Raw genomic sequence first — 22,948 nt, forward strand, 5'->3', positions numbered from 1 at the left:
CCGAGCGGAGCCGATCATCGTGAAAAGGGCAGTAAGTGGTAGAAAGGGCATCTGAGGCCCTGTGGAGCCCTAAAAGACCATTCTAGGGGCTAGAGGGGTGTTAGAACCAGCCTGGGAGTGCCAGGGGTGAACTGAGACTGGTGCAGTGACCTCTGTGAGGGGTTGTGTATTTTGGGAGAGCCAGATCCTTAGGTTACCCTTATACTACCTCAGTTCAGGCCCAGCCTTGACCAATCTAGGTGGGACACCCCCCATGTCATCCAAATGACCACAAGCTGTACTTGGGCATAGTAAAACCAAACTACCTCAGGAAAGTGATGTGAACTGTAATTGTCATTAATTGTGTTATTTAAGTTATTGAAGGTGCTTTATTTATTGACTGTATTTATTGTCTGACTGTATTTATTCCTGCATTGTATTTATTGTCTGACAGTATTTATTAGCCATTGGTATTTATTTCACCCCTATTTATTCCTCGCTTATTTATGGCCTGATCCTATTTATTGAAACCCCACTGTGGTATTATTTATTTGACCTGCCCTTTTAAAGGAGAATCTTATGGTACTGTATTTATTTTATGAACCCTGCAACTAAGAGAAGATAAGATAAAGACAAACTACTTTCTTTCATAATTTTTACGGTGTAGTGTCGTTTTTGGAACGGATGAACGCATGGTTATTGTGAGGGTGTGACGTACGCTTAACACGGTGCCTGACCCCCAACCGCTCGAGCCAACCTACCATTGTGCTGGGAACCTGGTGACTGCTAACCCGGTTGCCCGGTTTCCAACAATCACCTAACACATACCACGATTTTCACAAGAGCGGGTACACCTTTCTACAGGAAAGTATTGGTGCAATGTATTCCTTCTAGATCATTGAATGGCTTAAGCCATGCAGAACTCGCTGTTTTTTCTCTTTGGGTATTTCACAAGCAAGTCCTTTTCAGAAACAAATTCAAAAGGTGTCTCTTTTCAAAATAGATGTAATTAGTTGCACTCTTGATGGTCCCCTCCTTCCGATTTAGTCTTCTACATACTTGCATTTCAAGTCATATCCCTTATGTTATAGGACAATGAGGCTTCTTAAGTTTCTGTGTGATTAATATATGGAAATTACATGTAAACATTACTGCTGAAGTACCAGATGTGACTCGCGGAGGAGAAAAACTGTTTCCCTGTGACAATCAAGGAGGGTTTTAAGCCATATGACAAATGGTTTATATCACAGTTCCAGTCTCTAAAGACACATTGCAAATCTGCAAGCCCATTCAAGCCTTAAGGTTTGGTTCTGTAGCTTTCTGGTCATCCACGAGCCTGCAGTCCATAAACATTATCTCTGGATGTTCATACCTCAGTAATGTTGTGCTCCTGCAGAGATGACAGCTGATAGGGGTCCATGTACAACCCAGAAGGAACCTTCTCCTGAAACATAACTTTGCAATTTTCCACATGCTCAGATAATCCAATGAATTTCACTCGAGAAACCAGGTCTCTAAAACAAAACAACAAAAGCAGAGAGTTGAGTAGAATGTTATTTCAGTTCAAACTAATGTGTGCAAGTCAACAGAACACTCTTCTGTCAGGGAGTTGACCCTCAGAATTTCATGAAGGGACAAGGCAGCTATTTGGTCAAAACATGTAAGTAACAGCTACTGGTGAGCAAAAAGCTGGGATGAATACTAGTGTTTGCTTAGCGAACCACGTTGTCTGCGTCTACCAAGTGAATCAGCCCTCAGTAAGACACGCAAGTAAGATTACAGACAGCCAAAGAATAGAGAAGGAGGATGAATGTATGCCAGGAACAAGGCACAGCTGGATGGATGGAACATCTGAATTTCAGACGCTGACCAAATTGCAATCTGAAAAATCTCAGACGGGGGAAAATGGAGTAACGCTATAAACTTTGACAATCAGAGGATGGCAACCTAGATGGATTCCTTATACCATGTCTACATCCATTATGTTTCTCACAGTAACATGAGCTGCTGGAACTGGCTGCCTTATGCCAGTCTTTATCTCTTGTTTACCAAAGTCATGGGTTGGACAAAAAACTCAAGAGAACCAGTGGGACTGAATATTTTTGTGAAAAATCTAAAGGAACCAAGAAATTTCTGGTACAAGATAGTATAAAAAATAAATATCAAATAGAGGAAGTGGAAAGGGACTGGATAAGTAGCTGCAAGTACAATGCACCTTCTTGTCATCAAATACTCAGCTGCAGTTTACCCTCCAAGAAGAAGTAGAAAGCTTTCAGAGTTACACTAGGCACAAGCATTCCCTTAAACACATACCCAGGGCACGAGTCCTATAAAAAGAAGCGGGGGGACTGACCAAGTGAGACACTAAGCAAGTAACATCATGATGCGTGCCATCACAGCACATGACGTCACAACGTAGCACTCTAAAAGAAATAAAATAGTGCTATTTAAATTATTTGTGTAAATACTGGGACAAACCACCCCATCTGAGTCTTACAGTGTCTGCACTTATATACAGGGACAGAACAAAGGCAAAAGCATGCATCTCTTAAGTACCTGTGAAGGGATAGCAAGCTGTGTGCCTTTGTTTCCGTCTGTGGCAATTACATTTGTGTGAGGTTCCAAGCCACCTCCAGTCAAGATATTCAAACAAAAGGAGGCCTGATAGCCCCTTAACTTCAGCCCAGCTGGAGGTAAAAAAAATCAAAAAACACCCCTTGCTGCCTGCACGTTGCTGCTGGAAATGGAAAGCAGACAACATGCAGGCGCTGCTGAACTTGTCCCGGTGATTGACACCAGGACAACTTTATCATATTTCTGTGGGGCCCAACTTCTTGGCAGGGGGGAACAGCGTCCACCCTGTGAAAATAGTGGGTGGAAGCCGTGTACCTGTGTGTACCCCCGACTCGTGCCCTGCACATACCCAAGAATAATAAACTGCTGCAGCCACAACTCTGGCCTGGTCAACTTCCAGTAAAGGACTAACCACCCACCCCACAAACCCTTTATTATAAGCCAGCTCCGCTCACCCAACACTTCTGCAGCCTGACCAATTTTCGAACATGAATAGCCCTAAGAGCTGCTTGCAATGTTAAAATCTGGGGCCTTGTGATCAGACATACTGACAAAAATGGATCTTGGCCAAAAGAGTAACATTTTTCAGATTAATCCTGTCCACCTGAAAAAAGTGACTTAGAACTTACTAAGAATACAGCACTGTGACACAAACTGTGGTTTGCTGATCATTACCAAGATTTCACTGCACAGTAGAGTTCTACAACCACACTCAGCTTTTTTCGTCTGTCATGTCTAATGTTTAATGCGTCTTTTCATATCCATATTATCTGTATTTTACAATTTATAGTTGAATGAATGTCACATTAGTAATCATTTCTTTAAAATCATGTTTCCCCTCTTTAAATGTGTTGAATCATATGTTGGCACACAGGAAACTTGGCAATAGCAAATCATCTATTTTATTTAATGTTCAGGTCACCATTTTCATACGGCTAAGCATTTTTTTTAAAAAGTGACTTAATATTGTTAAATGGACATGGCACATATAATGCAGATTTTTTTATGAGACACAGATCGACGAAAGTGTGAAACACACACTGACATTTTCACATAGTAACACATACAGAATGGTCACTGTCATATTCATACAATGTACACTTAGAAGTATTAGCCTTGCATGCTGCACCAGCCAGTCATCATCTTTTAATCTTTGAGTCATGTTTATGTTCTGTAAGGGAATAAAAGGGTGACATTGCTTGAGTAAGTCAAGATATCACAAGTGCTTATGTGATGCTTCAGTATACAGATCAGAGACAAAGGATAATGTTTGATGGGGAAGAAACGTGCTTCTGATGTAACTCCATCAACCATAGTCACCCACTGTTAAAAGTGGAATGTGGGCATTATGAACCTTGTATAGCAAAAGGGGAGAGGGGTACGTGACAACGCAACTTGTTGTCATATTTAATGTTGTAATGTATAAGTAGTGGTATTATGTGTATGAAGTATTGGACGCATAAACAAATTAATTGTTTCTGTTGTCATTGTTCCTTTTAAGCAGTCAGGTAAAGCAGAAGCATGGAAGAGCGGGACCAAGGAAGAAAGAAAGGATAGACCTGGGTTGAAGGCACAGTAGGACACAACCCCCACTGACGAAGGAGAACCCATCCGCAGGCAGGGCCTGGGACATTCACTTCCTCTCAATCTGACAGACTCCTGGGGAGCAGGCTGAGAGATCACCGAAGTGGTGGCGGCGCTGGACATCCGATGTCATGGCCAAAAGAAACATCTGTGGTGTCCAAGGAGCAGGCTCCTCCACCATCACGGCCTGTGCAACTCCCTCCACCGCTCAAAAGACCTCCACAACAACAACAGGGCCTCCAGCTGAACTCCTGCTGGTGCCTGCGGTCGAGATCGGTGGTGGGGATCACATTTACCTTTGAGCCCTAATGTAGCACACTCCGCTCATCAGTATGCCACCACGGCTGCCTTGGAGGAGGCCATGAAGCAGTTGACTACTTGTCAGAATACACTCTCTAGAGATATCAAAGAGGTAACGGGTAAGGTGATGGCACATTCAGAGGTGCAAGCTGACAAGCACAAAGAACTCTTCTGTCTCCTGTCCTCCTTGACAGTTGCTATCTCATTCACTCAAGAGAGACACACCTCCCGACTTGCTGCTGTTGTGTCGCTCAGTGTGTCTTCCATCTCTGTCCCTACACTTACCCCAGTGTGTCAGGAGTTGTCCTGATCCGCCCCACAACAATAAATGCTTACACCTGTGAAGGAGCAGCAGGTGGGCCTCATAAAAGACCCGGAGAAAGGCCAGAAAATGCTGCCCTCACCAAGGACAGCAGCACTGAGGCACTTGTTGTTTAATTCCTCCCTGGACTCAAGTACTATTTTTGTTCTTTCGCCCCTTTCCAAGACAGCTTACTTGACTTCCTATTAAATAGCTCATTTTAACAATTTGGGATAAATTATATAAAATATTTCTGCTTACAAGAAACATGGATGTGTTCTTGCTGTTATCGGGGTCCGTAGGAATGGCTGCTGACATTATGTGAGTATTTTGCTACAAGGGTACATGGTAAATTATATAGACTAACACAATAAAATAAATTATTCGCATACACCCATCTTCAACGGCCAAATGGAAAGACACTCAGGTGGAAGGAAGGTAAAACTAGTTTTTATTTACAAACCAAGTTTTTCTACACATCTTCAGTGGTGGGATGGGTCAATATTAAAGACAGGGTGTGTTGTGGGAGGGCTGGTCAGTGATGTGTGCATGACTTGTTTATGAGGGTGGTGGTTGTTGTCCACTCTCATGGGGCAGGGTGTCATTCAGCTGCCTGGCCATACAATAGTAGGTCCACACTGGATTGAGGATATGATGGTGGAGTGACAGATGGTGGGTATGTAGTGGGTGCAGGTGGATTGTTGGTAGGGTTTATGTGTGGAGAGGGTCATGCAGGATGATTGTCATCCCCATTTGACTGAGGGGCATGACTTGGCCCCGTAGCTTGAGAAAGCCCCATGTGACAAATGACCTGTATCACTGCATGACCAAAGGCATGGTACCTTCCATCCTCCTCCATCTGGAGTTGTTCCTGGCGCAACTTCACCATGTCCTGAAGAAATCCCTCTTCCGTGGAGGATTTCCTCTGTGTTCCAATCTCCTCTTACCTGTCCGGGGGTCGAACATCACAAAGAACACGGCCACGATCTGATCGTGCTCGGCGGAGAGCGCGGCAGGGACCGCTCCTGCGTCCCCAGGCCAGCGAGGTACTGGGACAGGGGCACTCACTGAAGACATTTTTTCAGTGTTCTTCAAGACATGGGTCTGTCCATTTATCAGCCTGGGGGAGCTGTTCCTGGGGCATTGATATGCTGTTTCTAGTGTACAGATTTAACAAATATCCTCTGCACAGAGAATTGTTGTTGAAAAATGGAGCCTCCCATATGACAGGATTGGTCCATGCCACTCACCCCGTCCAATCTCTCCATCTGCCATCTGTCTGACAATGCTAGCAGGTTGTCTATCATGTATAGGAATGACATCTGGGCTGCTGTGGGAAGGAAACTACTCAATAGGGGAGAAGTTCACCTCACAAGGGTTTTCCAAATACCTGCGAAAATTCAGAGAAGACTGGAGTTGCTTCTGGGTTACAGGGTGAAACAAAAGAGTCAACTGAGTTTCCTGTAGTCGGAGAGTGGTTGGAAGGACAGTCCTACGTAAGCAGGACAAGCATTTGTGGCTTTGTAGCAGATGGGTGGTGACTTGCAATCCATAGGAAAATCCTAGGAGGGAAACTGCTGACTGACTGTGAGCTGTTCTTAGAGATGATCTCCTTGGTGAGCACAACCTCTTATGCCTCTTTGGAGATGGTAGACAAGGAGATCACAGATTGGATCGCACTCTGGCCTTCGCTCATGGGTGGGTTGGTGTCATCTGCAAGCCTATTGGTCCCTAGGAGCTGCAAGAGAATGGTGATTTAAACAGTAACTTGGACATTCAAGAGTGTTTGAAAGTCAAAACCAGACATGTTGTACTTAAGATTATAGCAACAGATGGCAATGACACTTTTCATAGGCAATTAGATTATTAGCCATTTACATTAGTTCTTTATAATGTGAATATACAAATGAGAGTTTTACCTTCTTCTTCCACGGATATGTACTTTGTGGTCAGACCCAGATGTCAGATTCTAAACTAGTGTACTCAAAGCAAGTTGGGGACACGTGTTCCTGATTGAGCAGCTGGAGAACAAAGTAAAGATAACATTTAGAATTGTGACAATGAGACTGAGGAAAACCAAGAAAGGTGAGACAAATAGTGTACATGCTCACAAATGTAACATACGTATGTTCTAGTTAGCTCACAAAGAGAAATGGCTTAATGGACAGAAATTTGTAAGACATGACAAAGAGGAAAAGTAAGTTATAATTGGAGATTGATAGTGGTGCAGGTATTATGGTCATATACTTATCTGACAGACAGATGGTAAAGGGCCCAAATGCCGCTTGCAGGATGTCAAATGCCGCTTGCAGGATGTGTCCAAATGACATCTCATGGGTGGGACACCATGTGGACATGAGAGGCTGTGACAATATACTAACACAAATAGTATTATCCAGTCAATAAAGGCCCACAGAGTCTTGTCCCTGGGTGACATTTACTGGAAAAATTGGGGCTTTTTTAGGCAGACAATGACACAATGACATGACCCGAAAAAGAGTTAGTTACTGTGACAAATGGCATATTATTTAATGCTTGACTGCAATGGGGATATTGACGTACAGGGTGGGTGATAACAGACAAATACATGCACTTACCATTGATGTAGCAAAATGGAAGTATGATTTGTGTTATACAGGCATCATACATACACATGTAACTGTTGACCAGTTATTGAGCCATGCTGGCAGTAGATTTGCCAGGCTTCGGCCTCCGTTTGGTGTCTGTGTCCAGTCACATGTCGATGCACGCTGGTGGAAGCAGAAAAAGGTGGTGACAGCTGGCAGAGGGGCTGACAACACAGGACCTTATACTGGATGAGTATATTTGAAGACTGGTTAATTACAATAGAAGTATGTGTTGAAGACATTGTCTCAACATACATAAAGAGGATAATGTAATGGCAGTGTTAAGGTACAACAAACAAAGACATAGAGTTGTCAGTAGATTGATTGTGATACTGAAAGCAGTGTGGCATACCTGTGTGGTGATAGGGATGCATCTAAGACGCGGGTGTGGCTGTAATCCTTCACAGTATAGGCTCCACCCTGCTTCACCTGTTGCAACTGATGCGCCTGATCTTGGGACTCTTTAAAAGTTAGAAAACATCAATCTCAGTAAAATCAATGTATACTCTAAAGAGAGGGTAAAGCTGAGCGTGCAGACCATGTGCGAGATGTGGGCCTATCTTAGGGGAAGACAACATGTTTGGGGCCTTGTAATGTAGTGGAAACAAAGAGGGGTTTTGATTCTTACCTGTGCTGATGATCCAGCGCGAGACCGGGGAGAAAAAGAAGGGCAACATTTTACAACTATCCTTCCCTGCGTTGCAGACCCGTCATCACACTAGCTCATTCACACACGCAGTAAATGGTGGGGCCCATAACACCCACACTCATACGTTTTTTCTCTCACTCGAGTCTGCACACAGGAGGGATGATGATTTCGCGCTGGACATGAAGGGGAACCTATAGGGAAGAAAAGTTATTTTACAGAATATACATTAACATCACTACCTATAGAATCCTAACCTTAAATATCAAGGCACTCCACCACTTGGTCGATGGACCAATTAGTTGGACTGGTTGATGGTGATTTAGAACCAGCTAAAACACATTGAAGATTCAAAATTCTCTTCTCTCTTCATTGAAAAACCACAAACTCGTAATTTCTGTTAATCAAATATTTGTTAATCTAAATATTATTTGCAATTAATATTAGCATTTTGATCAATCAAAGTTTAGAATTTTGTTCAATCAGCACAAATCGCATGACATTTATATTGACCTATTCTTGCTATCTGGATTTTTCCTAATTCATTTGGCTCTGCATAACCAAATTTAGCCGTTAAATTGTCCAAATAAAGCAGGCCAAAGCTCTAAGTCCGAAAGTTCTTTGCTCAGCACGTTACAGTCCCAAAGATCTCCAAAGAACCAGAAATCGTGCAAGCATCTGTCATCGCCTGTGGGGTCGAAAGGGGTTTGCGGTCATCGATTAAGAAGGCAGCATCCGTACCCCTCCCTATTCTACTACCCTTTTTGTAATACAATTCGGGATAACACGAAACATTCTTAGGCAAAGAAGGAAAATGATTGGTTCATTGGTAACGTCCAACTTGAGGTTCTCATGGATTTTGCTGGTTCACTTCCTCTGTCCATGTTGCCCTCATGCAACAATGTTGAAGGTTTGCTTGTATGTCCCAATTGTTCATTTAGACCAGATTTTACTGACTGAAGTTTGGCAGTCCTCCATGTTCCTATCCTTGACCAGGAACACTGTGCCTTGGGGTCGCCTGGAAGTCCACGGAGCCATCCGTGTCTGCGCAATAGGCATCGAGCTCACAAGACGGTGGCCACTTCTGAACTCCATTTCGGATGCCATATTTTGGTAGGCCCAAATGCCAACTTAAGCAAAACAAACACAAAAGAGTAATTAATACAAAGAAATGAAGATTCTAATGTTAAACCCTCACTAATCCCTTTATGTATTAGTATTTTCCTAGCTTTTAGCGATATTTAAAGCAAGAAAACTCACGCTTACGGTCCAAAACGGGAACGCAAACATCACAAAAGCAACATAAATCATGCGATATCCTATTACCACAGGTACTACTATTAATATGCGTACATAATTTAGTTATTAGGGTTTTTCTGCCACGCAAATAGCAATAATTCCCACGTGTAATTGGTGCCTGATAAATGCAAATAGTGGATTAATATAACACAGCAAACCGTTAGTCAAATTATAATATAAGTAGGTTATATAATTAGTATTTTCATGCAAAAAATGGAGGAGGTATACAAAATTTTGCTTTACCTGCTCCATCACTGACTTTTTTCTAACAGAGTCAGGCTACAAAGCAGGTCAGGGTGCACGACGGAGAGGCTATGTGCATCAATGGGAGGTAAGACCAAGATGAGATTCGGATCGGGTTCCAGGAAGAACTTCTGGCACCTTAACACTGGAAAATAACTTCTCCCACCTCCTCTCATCTTACCACTTTTTTAGGCTCCAAATGTTGCATGCTTCCACTTTCGGTGCACTGACAAAATCTGTCAGTTTCTGCCACAGGGCTGCATTCACTGCACCACTGAGGGTAGCTGAAGGCATACAACAAAGGAAGTTACAAGGTCTGTGTCCTCTTCAGTGAAATTTCTCTTCTTCTTGAGTGGGATGAGCTGCATTCTGGAGACTGGGTGTACAGTGTGTCATCCAGGAAGTCATGCAGTCCAAGAGAAGAGGCCATGGTCTATGTTGAAATTCATGAGCTTGTTAGGTTCATGTCTGCATGGTGTGTGTGATTTAGGTCAGGTGAATGCCCTTTCTCAATTATTTGCCATTTTGAGGTTTCTGTAGCATTGGCAGAAATCTCGGTCTCTGCTGCAGAGAACTTAGCCTATATGGGTACAAATGAAATTAGACTGTACAATCACTAGTGGTAGCTTTATGGTGGTAAATTCAGTCATAAGAGTCTCCACCCCCTAATGTGAAAGGGTTGTATACCTGTAATCCGATGATTTGACTAATATTTATGCCCTCCAGAAAAGAAACCTGTCCAGATCAAGATTTCTACCAGGGTAAGATGTAAATCTACGTGTACAGAGATCTTTACACACGTCCATTTTTTTTTTAAGAGTTTTATATAGCGCGAACTAGACCCAAGGATACCAGGTATCAGAGCACTTTACATGAGCACCAGTTTCGATTCAGATGGACACATTCAATTTTGTTCGGCACTGGTAGATGAAGTAATTTGCCCAGAATCACAGGATGTTGAGCGTTGTTGCAGAGACTCGAACCCGGTTCCCCAGCTTCGGGGTCGACTGCTCTAGCCATAGAGCTACATCCTCTCACACTCTTCCCTCCGTGAATATGGCCCATAGATTTACCAGAAATATTGTTACCAAATGGTAAGCCTTACTGGAAGTTTCTGAACTTGTGAATGAGGTCACAAAGGAGTTACTACTCAGATGCGAGACTGAGTAGTGTCAGTTAAACAAGAAAATTGTCTAGCATATCTCTAGTGAAATGGCCATCACACCTCGCTTAAGCTGCCAGGCAATAATGCGTGACAAAAGTATGCAGCGAAGATCAAATGGCTGCCCAGCAAAAATTACCATCCTGGAAGCGCATGGCCAAGATAGTAGAAACTGCATGGCCTTTGCAGAACTCTCATTAAACCCACCTTACATAGGCAAGATGTAACAGATCTTAATGGTAAGAATGTCCCAACAATAGTATGCTTGGTCACTGATTTACCCTACTTCACCAGAGCAAATCAGACAAATTATTGGTTCATCATCCTGATCAGTCCTGTGAGTTCAAGGCCAGGAGGACATCACTCGGCCCAGAGCCACACAAACAGGGTGAAAAGCCGCAAGACCAGAAAGGGCTTCTAAGGGCACCACTTCAATCACTTCATCGTGCAACATAGAGTAGCACACAACCCTTGTAAATCAAACAAGTAAATCAGTGATGATGGACTCCAACTGGAACAAATAATGGGAGACACCTTCCCTAACTAGAAGCTAATGGTGGAGAGAGGGTAAATCACAACAGCTTTGTGGTTGCATAGCCAAACAAAGAGACAAGAGGTTGTAGCTGCTACGGATGACCTGCTGATTCACCTCTTCCATAGAATAAGCATTAGAACTGATGCAGAGTCAGCAATAGTTCAGAAGGTTGTGTCTTCCAGGAAGGATGGACTCTGTAAAAGTAGAACAGCACCAATACTGTTGGTGAAACTGTTTTGCTGGACAGGCCAGCCCCAGGGAGCACGTTTTACTGACGACCCTCTCACCAACCAGAAGGATATACAATCAATCAATAAGCTCAGCGGCATCACTAGGGTTGGTGTAACCCAGTGCGGTAACTCATGGTGTCACCCGTGCGGTCCGCACCACCCTAGTGACGCCACTGTCTACATCTCCATTGCATTTCTTCTGCTCTCCCCACTCCTCCACCTGCCCCGGGGATTCCAAGTGCACTCATCTACCGGCTCCTTCCACCATACCCATTCTCGTGGGGAACCCATGATCCCTCTTCCGTGGAGGATTTCCTCCGTGTTCCAATCTCCTCTTACCTGTCCGGGGGTCGAACATCACAAAGAACACGGCCACGACCTGATCGTGCTCGGCGGAGAGCGCGGCAGGGACCGCTCCTGCGTCCCCAGGCCAGCGAGGTACTGGGACAGGGGCACTCACGGCGGGCGGCTCGACCCACTCCAGCAGCAGAGCCTCGTCCGCCATTGCTGCTCTAGAAGTGTTTCACCAGTACCGGACCAGAAGCGGGGGGCGGGAGCGGAGAGAGTTGAACCCGCCCAATTCCAGACAGCCCTGCCCACAAACAACACGCCACCGAGACGAGCATGGACCACTTTCAGGGATACGTCACTGCTGATGCAGACCACGCCCCCTGCCGCCTCGTGGAGGAGACCTTGTACACAGAACCATAGCAACCAGGACAGTCTTTGGAAATTCTGATGCCTGGACTGAATCGTATGGATCGCTGTCCCATGGCGGTATGGTAAGGGTGCTTTGCACCAATAACCAAGAAACATGTTCTGTGCGTGCGGGGTGGGAACACTTTCTGCCTTTCGTTGGCGAGCGTGTTCATGCTAATGCGGAGGTAGAGTTTCCGTTCTCCCCCACTAGCATGCCTGTGTTTGATTACCCTGAGTTTCCCGCCATTGGAGAACCACTGCTTGCAGTTCATGCGGCGGGAGTAAAACTCCTCTCACGCATGGCATGTTATCCCTGAGTTTCCCACCGTTGGCGAACCACTGGTTGCAGTTCATGCGGTGGGAATATTACTTATTTGCCTCGTGCGGAGAGGAAATGCTGATTTACCTCCTGCTTACCTGACTTATGATTTGTTGGTGACTTCTAACCAGTGAGAGTTTGGTGGCTTTAATCACACATGTCTTTGACGGTTAAAAGTGATATCCTGCAATATTGGAAAGTGTTTATATGTTTGCTATTTTTCAGGCTCTATCTAACAGGGGTGATTTCAGGAGTGGTATGGGACTATACTCAACCCCTGTGATGACCTGTGGAGTCAAGAATAGGCAACCATGATGATGTAAATGATGTTTCTACACCAAAGCCACAGAGTCTATAGGATACTTCAAGCTGCATCTGTTACTTTATGTTACAGGTATATTGTGGTAATTGTCTTATAGGGTTCATTGATATATTTTGGTATACATGCTCTATGAGACTGGAGTTGAAACATTTATGTTTCTGGTGTCATTTCAGGTCTCCCTCCCTGCTGTTCCCCCCCCCCCCTTTCCTTCCCTCACTTGATCCTCCCACTGACCTGTGCCATAAGAGGTGGATCATTATGAGCAACAAACCGGCCCTGAGGAAATTCCGCTGTGACAGAATTTCCGACCCACGGATTTTCATTCCTCCCAGTCGGGTTGTGCAGGAATGGCCTCTCTTGAAGACATTTTGGCAGTTCTAGCAGACGTCCAGGCGGAATCGGCGGCATCCCATTAGGATACCGCCAAGTTAAAAGCCAGAGTAGAACACATACAAAGGAATCCCTTTGATGTAGGTAGTCAGTCCACGATGCCTTCAAGCTCAGTTGTAGTGGAAATGCCTATTACCCTCCCGCTAGCAACACCTGAGAGATACCAGACAAGGTACAAGTGTTCCTGACGCAGGTCATGTTACACTTTTCCTGCAAACAAAACTCCTTTCCCACCAACCAAGCTAGGGTAGCTTTCCTCATCTCTTATTTAGAGGGCGATGCCGCCCAGTGGGCGGGAGCTTTGGTAAGTAGAGATGACCCACTCCTATATGATTGGGAGTCTTTTAAAGGAGAGTTTATAAAAGTGTTTGACAAGCGTGCAGAGTCCTTTACCGCAGATAGGGAGCTACTAGAATTAAGGCAAGGGAATAAAGATCTGCTAGTGTATCTCAACACCTTTCGTAGGTTGGTAGCGGAAACCAAGTGGCCAGAGTCTAAACAAGCCACGATCTTCCATCAAGGATTATGCGATGATCTCAAGGATGTGATCGCCCAAATTGATCCTCAGCCTACCTCCTGTGAAGACCCAATTAGCCTGGTTTTACGGCTGGATCACAGAATCAGTGAGCGCAAGGGGGATCATAAATGGAAACCTGTGGCTTGTTATGAATGCCCTAGATCCACAGAACAATATAACACATCTGTACAAGAGCCGATGGAAATCGGAACCGTGCAAACAGCCCTCTCCCAAGCAGAAAAAGCCGTCAGTCGTAAACAAGGTCTTTGCTTATACTGTGGACCGAAAGGCCACTTCATTAAGGAATGCCCAGTGAAGCCAAAGACTAATAGATTCTGTAGCAGTAGGATGGTGACTACTGCTATGGACAAACCATCGGAAAAATAACTTGTTCGAAAAAAGAAGAAGGGGTTTCTTGGAGCCAGATGTACCTCCCTTCCTTACATAATGAAGACTCTCCTCAAAAGGGACATTTGTTTATAGAATTAAGATTACTCATACAAAATGAGTGGACACAAGTACGAGCCATGATTGATTCTGGTGCCACGGGCATGTTCATGGATATGGGGGAAGCACAGCGTAGAGGCATACGCCTTGTGCCCAAAGACAAGCCGGAAGCAGTGTATGCTGTGGATGGAAGGAAACTTGACACAGGACCCATTGGGTATCTTTCGGAGGACATGGAGGTTATGTATGGAGCCTCTCACATGGAGCATAAAACATTAACCATCATACAATCTCCTCAATATGGGATTATTCTCTGATTACCTTGGTTAGAGATGCACAATCCGGAAATCAATTGGGTGACCAGGAAAATACTGATGACTTCACCCTATTGTCGTGAACATTGCCTAAAGATACCAGAAGGACCTACTACTGCCTTGGCCTCTGGTCTGTGTATAGTCACCGCAGCAGAAAAGGATATACAACTACCTGTATTGTGCCAAGAATACGTTGAGGTGTTTAATGATATTCAAGTGGAAGAGCTACCCCCACACAGACAATATGATTGTCAAATCGATCTCGTTCCTGTGGCTGTGGTACCTAGTGGGAGAATATATGCCCTAACTGATCCCGAAAACCTCCATCTCAGGGCCTATCTGGACAAACATTTGGAGTTAGGTTTTATACATCCATCTAAGTTTCCAGCTGCCTCTTCACGTTTTTTCATTCCAAAAGCCAATGGCGATCTCCGCGCCTGTATAGATTACAGGGCACTGAATAACATTACGGTAAAGAACCGATATCCCTTGCCACTGATACCAGTGATACTAGAGCAGATGAAGAAAGCGGAGATCTACACTAAATTGGACCTAAAGGGAGCATACCACCTGATTCGCATGCGAAGTGGAGATGAATGGAAAACAGCGTTTAAAACCCGTTACGGATTATTTTAATATTTCATAATGCCCTTCGGGTTATGCAATGCCCCGGCGGCATTTCAATATTTCCTTAACGATTTCCTGCGTGAGATCTTAGACCACTACGTGGTAGTATACATAGACGATATCCTAATCTATTCAGAAAATGAGAACATGCATATACAACATGTTAGGTCTGTGTTACAAATACTGTAAAAGAACCGCTTGTTCTGCAAATTAAGCAAGTGCGAGTTCCATGTACACACGGTGGAGTTCCTAGGAGTCATACTCACTCCTTCAGGGCAGGAAATGGCAGAAAGAAAGATAACTGCTGTAAAAGAATGGCCACCACCACAAAACGTTTGAGACGTTCAGTGCTTTATTGGATGTGCGAATTTCTATCGCCGATTTATAAATTAGTTTTCTAACTTGGTTGCACCTATAACGAAATTGTTGAGAAATTCACAGGCTTTTGAGTGGAATAAAGAAGCGCACAATGCTTTCATTGTCCTAAAAAGGCCTTCATATCTGCCCTGGTCTTAACACACCCTGATCCTGAGAAACCCTACATTGTTGAGGCAGATGCCTCGGACGTGGCAATAGGAGCCGTTTTGCCTCAACGACACTCTTCCACAGGACAGCTCCATCCTGTGGCATACATGTCGAGAAAACTAAAGGATGCCGAAAGGAACTACAACGTCTCCGAGAAAGAACTCCTGGCCATCATAGACGCCTTTTTGGGGTGCAGACACCTTTTATTGGGAGCCAATCATGTTGTTACAGTGTACACAGACTACAGGAACCTGCAGTGTATGACTGCAACCGTACACCTTACCCCTCGTCAGCCACGCTGGATGTCACTCTTTTCAGAATATTATTTTATCATTACCTACAGACCAGGTAGTGAAAACAAAAAAACGGATGCCCTCACTAGGCAGTCATCTATCCAAGAACAGGAAGTGAACCAGGAACGTTCCATCGTTGATCCCCTGAAGGTACTATGTGTCATACAACCGGATACTTAAGGAAGTGATAAAAGGGGTTAACACCTTCTCTTGAAGAACATGGTTGAAGAGACACCCTGAATGGTGAATAAAGCATGGAATCACGATGAACAGAAATCGCATTTTGGTGCCTACAGTAACATTGCGTAAAAACGTATTTAATTGGTGTCATGAGTTACAGAGTGCGGGACACCATGGGGTAGGAAGGACTATAGATCGCATCAATAGACAATTCTGGTGGCCGTCCCTCCAGGTGGACATTAAGACATGGATAAAGTTGTGCGACACATGTACTAAGATGAAAACCGATCATCTACGGCCTCAAGGTCTTCTGGAGCCACTTCCCACTCTGGGCACTCCCTGGGAAAACATATCTCTGGACTTCATTGTGGGTCTGATAAAGGGTGTACTGTGATCCTTGTAGTCGTCGACTACCTAACGAAGATGGGACACTTCATAGCATGCAAACAGGTTACTTCAGCAGGCCCTTTGGCTCACTTACTCATGGTACATATTATTTGTTTGCATGGATTACCAAGGTCCATTTCTGGCCCAATTCTGGAAGGTGTGGCGCTCGTCCCTACACATAACCACAGCCCTGTCCACGAGCTTCCACCCACAAATGGATTGACAAACAGAACACCTTAACCACACACTAAAGCAGTACCTGCATTGCTTTGTGAACAATAGCACCAAAGAGAGGGTGGATTATCTTTGGCTGGCAGAAATCGCCTTCAACGGCGCCACACACAGTTGCACACACGCATCTCCGTTCTACAGCACCTATGGACATCATCCTAGGTTCCTTCCTTTCATTCACCCCACTGAGAACGCCAAGCTACCAGAAGTATCAAAAAGAGTGGCCCATATCCAAGAAACACTAGCAAATACACAGAAACACTTAAAAGAAGCAAGAGTAAAATACAAGATATCAGCTGATAAACATAGAAGGACAGGTCCTTTGTAAAAAAAAGGGTTACACAGTCTGGTGATCTACCAAGAACATTCGATTTAGAAAACACAGTGTGTTTAACCACAGGTATATAGGTCCGTACAAGATCAGCAAATGTATTAGTCAAGTGACAATGAAACTGGCCTTGCCTACCTATCTTTGAATACATCCTGTGTTTCATGTTTCTCTGTTGAAACCTTCTTTCACACCAGTGAGAAAACTACTCCTGCCAGTTATGGTCAACGATGACAAGGAATATGTGGTAAGGGGAATCATCGACGCTAAACGACGTGGGAGAAAGATATGGTACCTAGTAGCTTAGAAAGGGCTTGAACCTGAGGCGAACGCATGGGGGCCAGCATCTGGCGTTCATGCTCCTAGGCTAGTGACTTCCTTTCACAAAGTGTATCCGTTGAAACCTGGCACCCTAGCGGGTTCTCGGTGAGGGGGGGATGTATTGTAATGAGTGCACGCCTCGAGGGTGCTAGCGTGGTCAAACAGGAATTATTGATGCCCTAGCTTTTTTGCCGCTCAAAGAAGACGATATGCGGGGAAAGACTCAAACTACAATTCCCGTGATGCAGTGCGCACCGACGCACGGCGTGATCTAGTACCGCCCATACAGGAGAAAGCGGAACTGGTGGAAGTGTCAGAAATTATGATGCCAGGATTGAATCGTATGGATCGCTGTTCCATGGCGGTAAGGTAAGGGTGCTTTGCACCAATAACAAAGGTCCTTGTTCTGTGCGTGCGGGGTGGGAATACTTTCTGCCTTCCTTTGGGAAGCGTGTTCATGCTCATGCGGAGGTAGAGTTTCCGTTCTCCCCACCAGCACGCCTGTGTTTGACTACCCTGACTTTCCCGCCATTGGAGAACCACTGCTTGCGGTTCATGCGGCGGGAGTAAAACCCCTCTCACGCACGACATGTTATCCCTGAGTTTCCCACCGCTGGTGAACCACTGGTTGCGGTTCATGCTGTGGGAATATTACTTAATTGCCTCATGCAGAGAGGAAACGCTGATTTACCTCCTGCTTACCTGACTTATGATTTGTTGGTGACTTCTAACCAGCGAGAGTTTGGTGGCTTTAATCACGCATGTCTTTGATGGTTAAATGTGATATCCTGCAATACTGGAAAGTGTTTACATGTTTGCTATTTTTCTGGCTCTATCTAACAGGGGTGATTTCAGGAGTGGTATGGGACTACACTCAACCCCTGTGCTGACCAGTGTAGTCTAGATAGGCAACCACGATGATGTAAATGATGTTTCTACACCAAAGCCACAGAGTTGTTTTTTTTAAACATAGTTTATTGCACTTTTTAGTTTCATGTGCATCATTACAATATACATAATCTGTTGCATATGATATATCCAATCCCGTATACATTTATCCTTTGCAGCTCTCCTCCACCATCCAGTTATGTGCAACATCACAATACAGCTGGTGCATTTGTTTAACAATGAGTTAAGCAGCAAAGAAACAAGTCAACATTGATGGCTAAAATTTCACTACAATATTTAATACCAATTACCTATAACTCCCCTTTTCCCCAACCTCCCAGGTCTCTTATCTCACTTTCCTTACAATCATGTGGGTGTGGACTTCGACCTGCGCTGGCTGCCCAGTCGTATTCGTGTAGCTTGATATCTCCTGTATATACATTGTCTTCAGAGCACAGTTCTTGGTGCCTATTATGCTATGACTTCTACGGGTTATTTTCGGCTGCCGCTGCGGACTTTAACCAAAGCCACAGAGTTTATAGGATACTTCAAGCTGCATCTGTTACTTTATGTTACAGGTATATGGGGGAATTGGCTTATAGGGTTCATTGATATATTGTGGTATACATGCTCTATGAGACTGGAGTTGAAACATTTATGTTTCTGGTGTCATTTCAGGTCTCCCTCCCTGCTGTTCCCCCCCTTTCCTTCCCTCACTTGATCCTCCCACTGACGGCTACTCTGGCTTGGGAATATCAAGAGGTGGATCATTCTGAGCAACAAACTGGCCCTGTGGAAATTCCGCTGTGACAATTACATTACATAACATGTTAAACCATGTAAAGTGCAAAACATTTTAACAAAGTGCATTTTAAATTTTTTTTAAAAGCAAGTGATTACCGGTTAAGAGGTTAGTCTTGCAATTAAAACATGGGGTATATATACATTACAGTTGAATGGGCATCTCCAAAAACCCTGTTCACTGCATCCAGGAGTAATTATGTCGTCACTGGTAACAGTGTCAGTCAAGTCAAAAGTTCAAAAATAATGTTTATTTAGACCAATTGGTCTTTAAACCACAGCATTTACAATACCATTTAAAAATGTCCACATTGCTAAATTATGTTCTTAAACATTAAGAGTCATAAAATCCTTAAAAAATCATTCTTAACAATTTTAAAACAGTTTTATAACAGATAATTTCATTTACAATTGGAAGGCACTAGCTACTCTTACGCCTCTAATGGGGCGGGGAGCTTATATATACCTTGCATATATTTCCCAATGGCTATTGCTATATCTAAATTTTCCATATCAGCAAGAAGCTCCCATGCTTGTAAGCGCGTCCTTACACCATATTTTAAGAATATCGGACGGAGGAATAATTTACGTAAATTTAAAAATCTTCGACAATCTAATAAAATGTGTAAAATGTTGCATTTCAATCCTATCTTGCACGTACACTTGCCATCAGGTTGCATTAAAACTGATTTTATTGCGCAATTTATTATGGCTGGGTTAATACCAATTCTTATCCCAAGTACTTCCATTCTTAACCAACGGTTCGGTAGTAAATCGAGATAGGGAAAGCGGATATCTTTCTCCCAGCTAGAATGCATGAATTTTACAGAATCTTTCCTAATCAAATACTCGCGATCTGTTACTCTAGAAAATTCTTTACCCTGCATTTTAAGTACACTCTTTATTACATTTATTTGTAGGGTCAGGGGGTCAATTTTCACATTCAAGTGATCACACATGGTCAAGAGTTTCCTTCTTGTGGCCTTAGCCCACTTTAACTCACTGGACTGGATTTCTTTCATACACCATTGGGACACCTTTGTGACCTCCCCAAGACTCAAACGATTCCAAAATCTAAGAAAACTTAATTGCACCTGAATGTTCCATGCAGTTAGGCCTAAATCCATTCTGATTGCCTGAATCATTGCCGAGCTGGGAAGTGACAATAATGATTTCAGACATTTCCCTTCTTCTTTATCCCAGGAGCTTTTACCATCAATACAAATTACTTCTGAGCCATATTGGAATTGCGGAGGAATCATGGCTTTATAGTCCGTCAAAAGTGGCTTATGGGACATATCGCCATAACTATGATTGAATCTTTTCAGCCCACATACTGCTTGATGAGCTTTTATTTTCTGTGCCTCCAGATGTATGCCCCACTTCAAGGAATTCGTAAACCATATTCCAAGGTATTTGTACTCATTTACAATCTCTAGTTTAGTTTGGCCCAAATACCATTTAAACTTCGTATTCCTCTTCCCAAAGCACAAAATTTTTGTTTTGTCCATGTTTACAGTAAGTCGTTTTGACGTACAGTATTCGCTGAATATATTCAGTTTTCTTTGAAGTCCTATCTCAGTTTGATCCAGTATTACTAGATCATCGGCATACAACAAACATGACAAATGCTTTCCATTTACTTTTGGGCTTGCACCTCTGGCAGAGCCCAAGGTAAGAGGCAAGTCTGCTAAGAATATTGCAAAAAGAAGCGGCGCCAAGACACAACCTTGCCTTAATCCATTGTTTATTGCTATCTCGGGAGTCAGGCCATCAGAAGTGTCTTTAATGACCTGTGCCCAGTTTTGGCTATGTAGCTCCTGGATTACCAACAATAGATCCGCAGGGACCTCATAATTTCTCATGGTTTCCCACAAGCACTCCCTATCCACCAGATCAAAAGCTGCGCGAAAGTCCACGAAGCAACAATACAACTTGCCCTGCAGCTCCATGGACTTCCGTGCTACAGCCCACAGGGCAAAGCAGTGATCGGTAGTAGAATGTCCTTCCTTAAAGCCTCCCTGCTCTATTGGGACTATCGATCGCTGCTCCACCCACTCCTTCAATCTACCAAGGATTATTTTTGAAAAAACCTTTTCTCCAATATCCAATAAATTAATTAATCTATAGTTCTTTGTGTCCTTCCTTTCCCCCTTTTTATGTAGGGGTCTAATGATGGCCCCTCTCCAGGATTTCGGGATACACCCTGAATCCAGAATGGCAATGAACATATGGGATAAAAAGCCTGCCCACCAATCTAAATGAGTTTTAATTAAGATGGCAGGAAGATTATCAGGGCCTGCTGCGCGAGATAAATTCAACTTTTTTATTGTTTCTTTTACTTTCTCCTCATTAAAAGCTGGTTTTAAACCTTCTACACAGGCAGTCCAACTTGGTTTTTCCTTGACTTTTCCCAAAATCCTACTGGCTTTATATAGATTTCCTAAATAATTTACCCAGGCCCCCTCTTCCACAACACAGCTCATATTACCCGGAGACCTTCCCGCGGCAACCTGTATCAACCTCCAGAATCCTTTTATATTTCTATTTTCTATTGTCTCAAGTAGATTTGCCCAACATTTTTCTTTAAAAATCCTTTTCTGCTTCCTTACTAGGGATTTATATTCTTTCTTCAAGTTGAGCAGAGTCTCTAAGTTCCCATGATCAAAACATTTCCTCTGACCTCGCTCTATTTTACGAATAGCCCTTTTTTTATTCAGACATTCAGGGTTAAACCACCTCGGCCTACCTTTACTCTCTTGTATTTTTACTTTTACCGATTTATTTTCTTTTTTTAGATATACTCTAAGACATTGCACTGCCTGCGCAATTTTATCCACATACCATGCTACCTGATGACCTTCGGCACTGTCCTTCGTTAAATTTTGTTGAAAGCTTACCAATTTCTCTACATATTCTTCTGTCAATTTTGTAGTCAAGTGCTTTGGGTATTCCACATTTTGGGGGATCGCCCTTTCACAAGTACTTATTGACCCCCCTAAATATTCACAATACAAAGCATTGTGATCACTGTCCCTACGCTTAATTACCCGGAACTTTTTTACCATTGCATAGTTCCAGGCCTGAACAAAGATATAATCTATAGGACACTGTTGATTGCCCATTCTAAAAGTCTGTGTAGCCGGTCGGTCTGGGTCCTTCCTACCATTTAAACATATTAAACCCTTAGAGCCCAGAAACTTCCCTAAGGCTTCGTCATGACTGGTGGTTAGACATGAGGGGTATTTTGCTGCCCCTATATTATATGAGCTCAAAATGTCTTCAAACCAACGATCTAGCTTTCCAAAGTTTAATTTGTGGTTAAAATCACCCATTATCACCATTGTGTCCTTCCCATATATTTCTATTAAATCAGTTATATCCTTTTTGAGTAACCCCATTTCTGTTTCGTATTCTTTTTGGGAACCCCATTGTATATATACATTTATGAGGATTAAATAATCAACCTTCCCTTCAATACATGGATAGGATGCCTTACAGACCAACAACCATTTACACAATGTACTAATTGACTTGACCTCTTTCACTAACCTGGTTGACATAAGGGTCAAAATCCCACCCGAAGCACGTCCAAATTTTTTCATTCAAGTCTAATCTGCATTTCAGAATTTGCCTGGAAGCGTCAAGGTCATCTTTAATATGTTCAGAAAATGGCGATTACAAGTGTTCTGGAAAGCTATACTATAAAGAGAAAGAGCGCCACAAGTATCAGTTCGTATCACAATCAATTATTGAAATCCTTCTAATAATAAGTCCTCAGGCAGTAGATTCAATGCAAAGTTCTTCTTTATTATAGATCAACAGAAATTCATTTCAAACTGATGGATTCTCATTTCCAGCAGCTGAACTGTGCTCCAT

General features: G+C 43.4%; 1 protein-coding gene across 2 annotated transcripts in view; it reads right to left on the reverse strand.

The window, feature by feature from the left end:
- PIGX (phosphatidylinositol glycan anchor biosynthesis class X) overlaps positions 1–22,948 on the reverse strand; it is a 184,847-nt gene that overhangs the window by 83,828 nt on the left and 78,071 nt on the right. For both annotated transcript variants that reach the window (XM_085634214.1, XM_085634215.1), the window contains exon 4: positions 1,352–1,493. In XM_085634214.1, the coding sequence (XP_085490340.1) occupies positions 1,352–1,493 (142 nt within the window). The remainder of the gene's footprint in view (positions 1–1,351; positions 1,494–22,948) is intronic.

This window comes from Triturus cristatus, chromosome 11 (assembly GCF_964204655.1).
Source record: "Triturus cristatus chromosome 11, aTriCri1.1, whole genome shotgun sequence".
NCBI classification, from domain to species: domain Eukaryota; kingdom Metazoa; phylum Chordata; class Amphibia; order Caudata; family Salamandridae; genus Triturus; species Triturus cristatus.